We start from the raw sequence: 8330 nt of genomic DNA, 5'->3' as shown, positions 1-8330 counted from the left end.
GTCAGGATTTTTTGCGTGGAGGGACCCCTGGAGCTCTTGGCTGGAGAGGGCGCTCTGGATGCCAGGGGCCGGGCCTGGGAGAGTTCATAACTCCGTCCACTCAGCCTGTGCCAAGGAGACTCCGGCCAATGGAAGCCAGGGAGGAAAGGAGGGTCAGCTCTGGGGCCTCTTTAGGCAGCAGCGGCTGAGGTGGGTGGGAATACGTGCAGAGGCTCGGCTGCCTGGCTCTTCATGGTGGTGGGAGCCACCCCTACTGCTACCAGGAGGGGCGTCGGGGACCCGGGTGGGTCTGGCAGCTCAGCGGTCCGCAGCGATGAGAAGCCAGGGAAGCGTGAGGAGCAGCCCAGGGCAGGGCCCAGAGTGGGTGGGCAGAGGCGGCCGGAAGGTCCTGCGCATCTGGGTGAGTGGACAGCCACTGGGTGACCAAGAGGGCCGGGCCTGGGAGGGCGGCTTAAAACCACAGTGGGCCAGGGGCTCCGGGCTCTCTGCTGTACAGTGCCCAGACCAGGACCCCCTGCCGGGAGGAGGGGCATCCCAAGGACAGCCTCTCAGGATGCTCCTGGCAGCCTGATGCTGGAGGTGCAGAGGAGGAAACGGAGACCCAGGCAGGATGAGTGACTGGGCCCAGGTCTGCTGGTGAGGGCCCGAGCTGGGGACACGCAGATCAGAGCTCTGGCTTACACCTGTCAGGCTGCCTCCTGGAAGGAACCCGCTGGCCCCCCGGGGCAGTTGAACAGGCGGAGGGCTGAGGGGCGGTGCGGGGAGTAGGGGCTGGACTGCCAGAAACACCAGGCTTGGTTGTGGGCCAGGCTGGGGAGTGGGCCTGAGACCTCAAGGGCAGGTGCTCCAGGACACTCTCCCAAGGCAGGAGGGGAGGAATGGGGCCTCCAGTGGTGAGGACAGCAGCGGGGCTGGGGCCAGAGCCGCCTGGGGAGGCAGACGCTTGGGTTCTCAACCCCGCTTGGCTTCTGTGACCTCAAATGCCCCTCGGCCGGGGGTCCCCTGACTTACCAGGCTGCGCAGCGCTTGAAGCAAAGCCATGTGGGACCTCCAGTCACAGCCCAGCCGTGCCCAGGTGAGGGACTGTGGGCACAGACCCAGCTTCTCTGGGACCCAGCTGCCTCCAGTTCCCCACCTGTTGCAGGAGGTATAAAGTGCCTGCCTTGGAGGCGGTGGGAAGCCAAGGGCCAGGGTGGAGGCTCAGAGCGTGTGCCTGCCAGGCCCGGCCCCCGAGCTCCCTCCCCGAGGCTCCACGCAGCCGTTCTCAGACGCTAAATATAAGATCTGAGCCATACATGGTTGCAGGAGGGCCTGGGATGCCCCTGACCTTCGAGGCCAGTTCCCAGGGTCTGTGGTTGGGGACAGCGGCTGGGGAGATGTGGTGGTGTGGAGCTGATGTCAGAGGTGCAACCGCCTGTCCTGCTGTTCTGTTTTGGGGAAAGGCACGTGTTGGGGCTCTTCTGGGCTGGGCCTGTTACCGGGGTGTTCCCAGGGCTGAAGTCAGACCTGTTGCGACTGAATTCTGGTAAAACCCTGAGTGCCAAGGGTCTCCGTCTTCCTGTTGGTGTGAGACCCCCACCCACACGCAGATGGGCAGACTGAGGCCCAGGGGAGACCCGGGAGCCGCCTCTCCTCCCCAGCCACACTCTTGACGCTGTGGGCAGCCCAGGCAGTGCCTGAGGTTTGGAATCTCCCTGTCCATATTGTCCACTGGGGCGGGGGAAGTGCCCTGGGGTGAGATAAGGGAGCCTCAGATGCGCCGTTTTGTTGCGTCATGACCACGGGTAGTGTTCCAGCCAGTGGAGCCTCCCGCTCCCCCCAGTCCTTCCCAAGCTCATCCGGTCCTGTCAAGTCACAGGGGCCGTGCTGGCCTCGGAATTGCGGTGCAGGTTTCTGAGCTGGCTCCTCCCCTCCTAGCCCTGAGCCTGGGGGTCCACACGCGTGCAGTGGGGCCCTTCCTGCCTGCCGCCTCAGTTGCCGAAATTCGGTCAGGGATGAGTACAGGGAAGCCTGAGATATAGCGGGGGACACAGAGCTACTCCTAACCCTCCGCATGGCACGTGAGCAGGAATTGCAGCAGGGAAACTGAGGCTGAGGGAAGTGGCCCGTCTGCACTGGTGGCCAGGAGGACAGCCCCCATCCCCTCCCCGCTGATGGCTCCCTGCCCTCTGCCCGCAGCTCGGCAAGATGTCGGTGAAGGAGGGCGCACAGCGCAAGTGGGCAGCGCTGAAGGAGAAGCTGGGGCCACAGGACTCGGACCCCACAGAGGCCAACCTGGAGAGCGCGGACCCTGAGCTGTGCATCCGGCTGCTCCAGATGCCCTCTGTGGTCAACTACTCCGGCCTGCGCAAGCGCCTGGAGGGCAGCGACGGCAGCTGGATGGTGCAATTCCTGGAGCAGAGCGGCCTGGACCTGCTGCTCGAGGCGCTGGCGCGGCTGTCGGGCCGCGGCGTGGCACGCATCTCGGATGCCCTGCTGCAGCTCACCTGCGTTAGCTGCGTGCGCGCCGTCATGAACTCGCGGCAGGGCATCGAGTACATCCTCAGCAACCAGGGCTACGTGCGCCAGCTCTCCCAGGGTGAGCCGCAGTGCGGGAGGGCCGCCCAGGCGGACGCTAGGGACCTGGTATGAGGCTTCAGCCTGGAGACCCACCAGCAGGAAGGCAGCCAGACAGGCAAGGAGGGCCTCCTGGAGGAGGACTGGCTTCCTGGGCTCAGGAAAAATATCCACATTCAATCCTAGTCTGAGGCTTCCAGGTCACCCCAGTCCCCGCACTGCTGCACCAGCGGTCCCCTGTGCCCCTCTGTGTTCTGTGGCTCTGCTCCACCCTTCCTCCCCATCCTGTGCTGGCTCCCACCCTCTGGCCTCTCTGTCCTTGTCCACACCTCGGCGGCAGGAGTCACCTGAGTTAGAGATGCAAATCCACCCGAGTGGCTCCTCCATACACCTGCCTGGCTCCAAGCCCTTCAGCCTCAGCCCAGACAGAGCCCTTCAGCTCTGGCCCACATCTACTGATGGTGTCACCCTCCACCTCCCAGCACCTTCCCCAGCGCCTCCCTCCCTGCCCTGTCCCCTACTCCAGCACCCAGGGACCTCGTCCCCGGCAGGCAGGCCTCTTGTCTCTGCCTCTGCTCATGTTTTCTGCCTTTGTGTCCTCCGAGGTCCTGCGCTAAGTCCTTAAGCCCCAGCTCCCTTTCCCCTCCTCCAGGAAGTGTCCCTAGCCTGTGCCCAAAGTTAGTCCTGGCCCCTTGAGAGAACCCCTTGCTGTGCCGCTCCATGGCTGCTGCCAGGTCCCACCGATGCTTGGGGAGGAGCTAGGGTGGGCAGTGATGGGTGGGGCGGGGCCCATGGGGATGAGCTAGGGTGGGCAGTGATGGGCGGGGCGGGGCCCATGGGGGCAGCAGGTACCTGTGCGGGCAAGCAAGCCAGAGGCACCTCGTTTCCGTTGGACCCAGGGGACAGAGGCAGGTGCAGGGACCAGCCACTCTCAGCCTGTCTCCCCAGCCTGGGCCTGGCAGGGCCCCTCTATGGAGTCTTTTGTGAATTGTTCTCCGCAGGGTCAGATGAGAGACACCCCCAGAACTTTCACAGCTCCAGGGATGGGGTGGGAGGCAGGGGTTCATAGGAATGAGGTTATGTCTGCCATAAACACAGTAAGTGCTGCACTGGGAGAAAACCTGGGCCCAGAGCCAGTGACAGGATGGGGCGGCTGCCTCCAAGCCCTTCCCTGCAGGGTCTGGCCCTGTGGTCCAGGAGCAGAGTCAGGACACCGAGGAGTGGGCAGCTCGTTGGGTCCCAGCCCTTTGTTCAGCACTGCGGTGGGCCACGGACAAGTGCCCGGCACCCCCTGGCGTCTGCCTGCCAGGCCCAGAGCCCCAGCCCTGAGCCCAGCTGCCCAGGCATAGGAAAGGGTGCATTGGCCCTGCTGAGCCTGCCCGCTCCACTCTGGCAGCCCTGGACACATCCAACGTGATGGTGAAGAAGCAGGTGTTTGAGCTGCTGGCCGCCCTGTGCATCTACTCTCCCGAGGGCCACGCGCTGACCCTGGACGCCCTGGACCACTACAAGGTGGGCGGCAGGGCCTGGGCCTGGGCACGTGGGGCTCCCTGCCTGGGTGTGCCTGACCCCGCCCTCCCCGCAGACGGTGTGCAGCCAGCAGTACCGCTTCAGCATTGTCATGAACGAGCTCTCCGGCAGCGACAACGTGCCTTACGTAGTCACCCTGCTCAGCGTGGTCAACGCCATCATCCTGGGCCCCGAGGACCTGCGCACGCGCACCCAGCTGCGGAATGAGTTTATCGGTGAGCACCTGCCCTGGGCTGCATGCCCGCTCCTGCCCGCCTTGGCCAGCGCATCCCATGCTGCATCCACCTGGGGAGGTGGGAGCACCACAAAACCTGCCCCCGGCCCAGGGCCCCAGAGGAAGGCACCGTCTCGGGCCTGCCACCACCTGCCCCTTCGATGGACATGGGCCTCAGAACACCTGGGGGTCAACCCTGGACTGTTCTCAGTTACGAGGCTGGCCAGGCAGTGGAGCAGGACGGGGGCCTGAGACCTGGTTCCAGCCCTGCCTGCTCTGGCGGTGAGCCCTGAGCAAGCATCGCTGTGTGTCCAGCACCATGTCTCCCCTCATGTCTCCCCTCTGGAGCCTCAGGTCTCTGGTGTCCCGTGACTGCAGCAGAGCAGGCCGGGTGCTCTGGGTGGCAGAAGTGAACTGGGGACGGTGGGGTGGGCCTCCAAACCCTCTGACCCTGTCCGTCCCTTCGCAGGGCTGCAGCTGCTGGACGTCCTAGCTCGCCTGCGGTGAGTCCCCACTGTGGCAGTCCTGCCGGCTGCCCCTACTGCTCCCAGGGCCAGGCCCACCTGCCCTTTGGATCCCAGCCACCTCACCTAAGCAGCATCTCCAGATGGCAGGGAGGTGGCTCCCCCGGAGTAACCCCAGGGGGTCCAGCCAGAAGCCAGGTCTGAGGCTAGAATCCAGCTCACTGTCCCTGGCAGCTGCCCACAGAAACGAGGGTTGCAGCAGCCATAGAAAGGACAGAATGAGCTCATATCCTTTGCACACCGTGGATGGAGCTAGAGGCCATGATCCTAAGTGAACCAACCCAGAAACAGAAAATGAAATGCCAATAAGAGGGAACTACAGGGTGATTCACGTGGATGCAAGATGGAGGCAGGGGCACGGGCTCCGGGAGCGAGAGTTGAAAAACTACCTACAGGGCACAGTGTTCATTGCTACTTGGTGTCAGGCCCACCAGAACAAGGGTCCCCAACCCCCCAGCTGCAGACCGGTAGATGTCTTGTTGGAACCGGGCCACGCAGCAGAAAGTGAGCGGTGGGCAGGCATTCCCGCCTGAGCTCCGCCTCCCGTCAGAGCAGCACCGCATTCGATTCTCACTGCACATGCACACGAGGGATCCAGGCTCCTCATGACAATCTAATGCCTGATGATCAGGGGTGGAACAGTTTTATCCCTAAACCATTCCCGTCACCCCAGTCTATGGAAAAATTGTCTTCCACAGAACCAGTCCCTGGTGTCGGAAAGGCTGGGGACCGCTGCCCTACAAGGCCAGTCCCCTACGTTACACAGTGTACTATGTGGCAAACATGCACATGTACCCCGGGTCTAAAATAAATTTTTTTAAAAAAAGAAACTAGGGTTGCCAGGTACTGTATGGGACATGAAGTTCATTCAGGTTTCAATACACAACAGACAATATTTTAGTGTAAATGTATCCCAGATGTTGCATGGGATGTACTTATGCCAAAAGTTATTCGTTGTTTGTCTGAAATTCAAATTGAACAGGTACTCTGTAGTTTCATTTGCTAAACCTTGCAGCCCTGTTGGGAACCCACTAGCTGGGAAGCTCTATCCCAGGCCTCAGTCAGGACTATACTCAGGGGAGTCAGCTTGGAGGAGTCCAGGGCTAGAATGCCTTGTGTTGAAATGGCCTCAGGAGCCAGGTGCAGTGGCTCACACCTGTAATCCCAGCACTTTGGGAGGCCAAGATGGGCAGATTACCTGAGGTCAGGGGTTTGAGACCAGCCTGGCCAATGTGGTGAAACCCCATCTCTACTAAAAGTATAAAAATTAGCCAGGCGTGGTAGCATGTGCCTGCAATCCCAGCTACTTAAGAGGCTGAGGCAGAATCGGTGGATCCCAGGAGGTTGCAGTGAGCCGAGATCGTACCACTGCACTCCAGCGTGGGTGACAGAGTGAGACTCCATCTCAAAAAAAAAAAGAAATGGCCTCAGGGAAAGTTTGCCCACATGAGTGCCTGTGCCCTGGCAGTGTGGACTGAACGGGGCCGGCTCTGCCTGCAGAGGGCTCTGCTCATTGACCAGACTGAGATGACTGGCAAGTCCTAGGCCCAGTGAACACTAAGGTCCCTCCTGCTCAGGCCAGAGCCCTGCCCCTCCTGTCGCAGCCCTGTGAACCCACCTCAGGTGTGGTCTTCACTGTGGCCACACAGTGCCCAGAGAAGAGCCTTCCCTCCCCCAAGGTCACGGCCGGTTCCATCGTGTGCCACCTCCCCAGGCCTTAGTGCATGTTATGTGACGGGAGTGGGAATGCTCCCCCTTCCCCTTCCCCAGGGCATGAGGCTGCCCGGTGACCTGGGGGCAGCCTGTCAGGGCGCAAGGCACTGACCTGGGAGCTGCCACTCTTAGCCTGCCATCCCTGGCTATGTGGGCCACATGTCAGCCACAGCTGGCCACGAGCTGGCTCAGAGTCCCGGGTGGGCTGAGCAGGGCTGGTACACTGGCGCCGACCCGGGCTGCCCCGTCTACGTGTTGGTGGTGGCAGCAGCAGCAGGCTCAGCCCACCTGGCATCTCCCACACAGAGACCTGGAAGATGCCGACCTGCTGATCCAGCTGGAGGCCTTCGAGGAGGCCAAGGCTGAGGACGAGGAGGAGCTGCTGCGAGTCTCTGGCGGGGTTGACATGAGCAGCCACCAGGAGGTCTTTGCCTCCCTGTTCCACAAGGTGGGCTGGGGGCTGGAGGATCGGAGGGCAACCCTCCATTGCAGGCTGTGGCCCTGAGGTCCAGAGGCTGGGCCTGGAACGGTCCTCCCTGCCCTGGTCAGACCCTGCTGTGACCTGGCCGTAGCGCCAGCTCTGGGGTGAGACTCCAGGGAGCAGCAAGGGGCCAGGGGTTGGAAAGGGAGCTGGTACCTAGAGTGGGCAGCCTGGGGGCAAAGCCAGGGCCTCAGGACCCAGAAGGATGGGGCTCCAAAGACCAGCACAGCCCACAGCCGGCTGTACTGTCCTGGGCCCCAGCTACCCAGTCCCATCAGGTGGGATTCAGAGGCCTCAGGGCCTGGTGAGGCACTAAGAGGCTGAATTCCCGTCAAACTCAGGCCCTCCCCTCATTCCCTGAACCTGGCAGCTCTCATCTGGGGGGCAGTTGTGGCCCCAGGTGGCATCTGGCAACATCTGAAAACATTTTTGGCTGCCATGACTAGGCAGGGGGTACTATTGGCATTGAGTAGGTTGAGACCAGGGGTTCTGTTTAACATCCCATAATGCACAGGACAGTCCCACATGTCACCAGTACCACAGTCGCTGAGGCTCTCATCTCTAGGAATCGTGGGAGTAGAGGGGGTGACGGGGCTGGATGCCCTGGCAGATGGGCCAGTGGTTCCCAGTCCACCGGGGAGGGCCGGCTGCTGACCCGCACCCCACACTCGCCCGTCCAGGTGAGCTGTTCCCCGGTGTCCGCCCAGCTCCTGTCAGTGCTGCAGGGCCTCCTGCACCTGGAGCCCAGCCTCCGCTCCAGCCAGCTGCTCTGGGAGGCCCTGGAGAGCCTGGTGAACCGGGCCGTGCTCCTGGCCAGCGATGGTGAGGGGGTGGGGCAGGGGGGTAGGCACAGCCTGGTGGGCAGACACTGGGGTCTTAGACCACGGGGGAGGGGGCCTGTCCTTGGCCCCAGCCCATCCTCTGCCTAGGGGAGGTGGCCGCTTTTTCCTGCCTCCTCCTCAAGCCCCCATCCCTCCCTCCCCCACTCCCTTCTCCCTTGACCCTGGACATCCCCTACTGCAGCCCAGGAATGCACCCTGGAGGAAGTGGTTGAGCGGCTTCTGTCTGTCAAGGGGCGACCCAGACCGAGCCCCCTGGTCAAGGCCCATAAAAGCGTCCAGGCCAACCTAGGCCAGAACCAGAGGGGCAGCTCCCCGCAAAACACTACAACCCCCAAGCCCAGCGTGGAGGGCCAGCAGCCAGCAGCAGCTGCTGCCTGTGAGCCCGCAGACCACACCCAGAGTGACAGCGTCCTGAAAGTTTCACAGCCGAGAACCCTGGAGCAGCAGGCGTCCCCTCTTCCCCCACCCAC

The 8330-nt window shown here is 62.7% G+C and overlaps 1 protein-coding gene across 1 annotated transcript; it reads left to right on the top strand.

Annotated features, from left to right (window-relative positions):
- The first annotated feature begins 205 nt into the window (after positions 1-205).
- Positions 206-5643, top strand: LOC105518414 (inverted formin-2-like). Its single transcript, XM_011951401.1, has 5 exons — positions 206-400; positions 2179-2578; positions 3953-4068; positions 4142-4301; positions 4770-5643. The coding sequence occupies exons 1-5, from the start codon at positions 314-316 to the stop codon at positions 4805-4807; spliced, it is 801 nt and encodes a 266-aa protein (XP_011806791.1). The 5' UTR covers positions 206-313; the 3' UTR covers positions 4808-5643.
- Positions 5644-8330: the final 2687 nt, after the last annotated feature.

Source organism: Colobus angolensis, unplaced genomic scaffold, assembly GCF_000951035.1.
Source record: "Colobus angolensis palliatus isolate OR3802 unplaced genomic scaffold, Cang.pa_1.0 Scaffold32, whole genome shotgun sequence".
NCBI classification, from domain to species: Eukaryota; Metazoa; Chordata; class Mammalia; order Primates; family Cercopithecidae; genus Colobus; species Colobus angolensis.
This window is presented reverse-complemented; position numbering and strand designations above follow the sequence as displayed.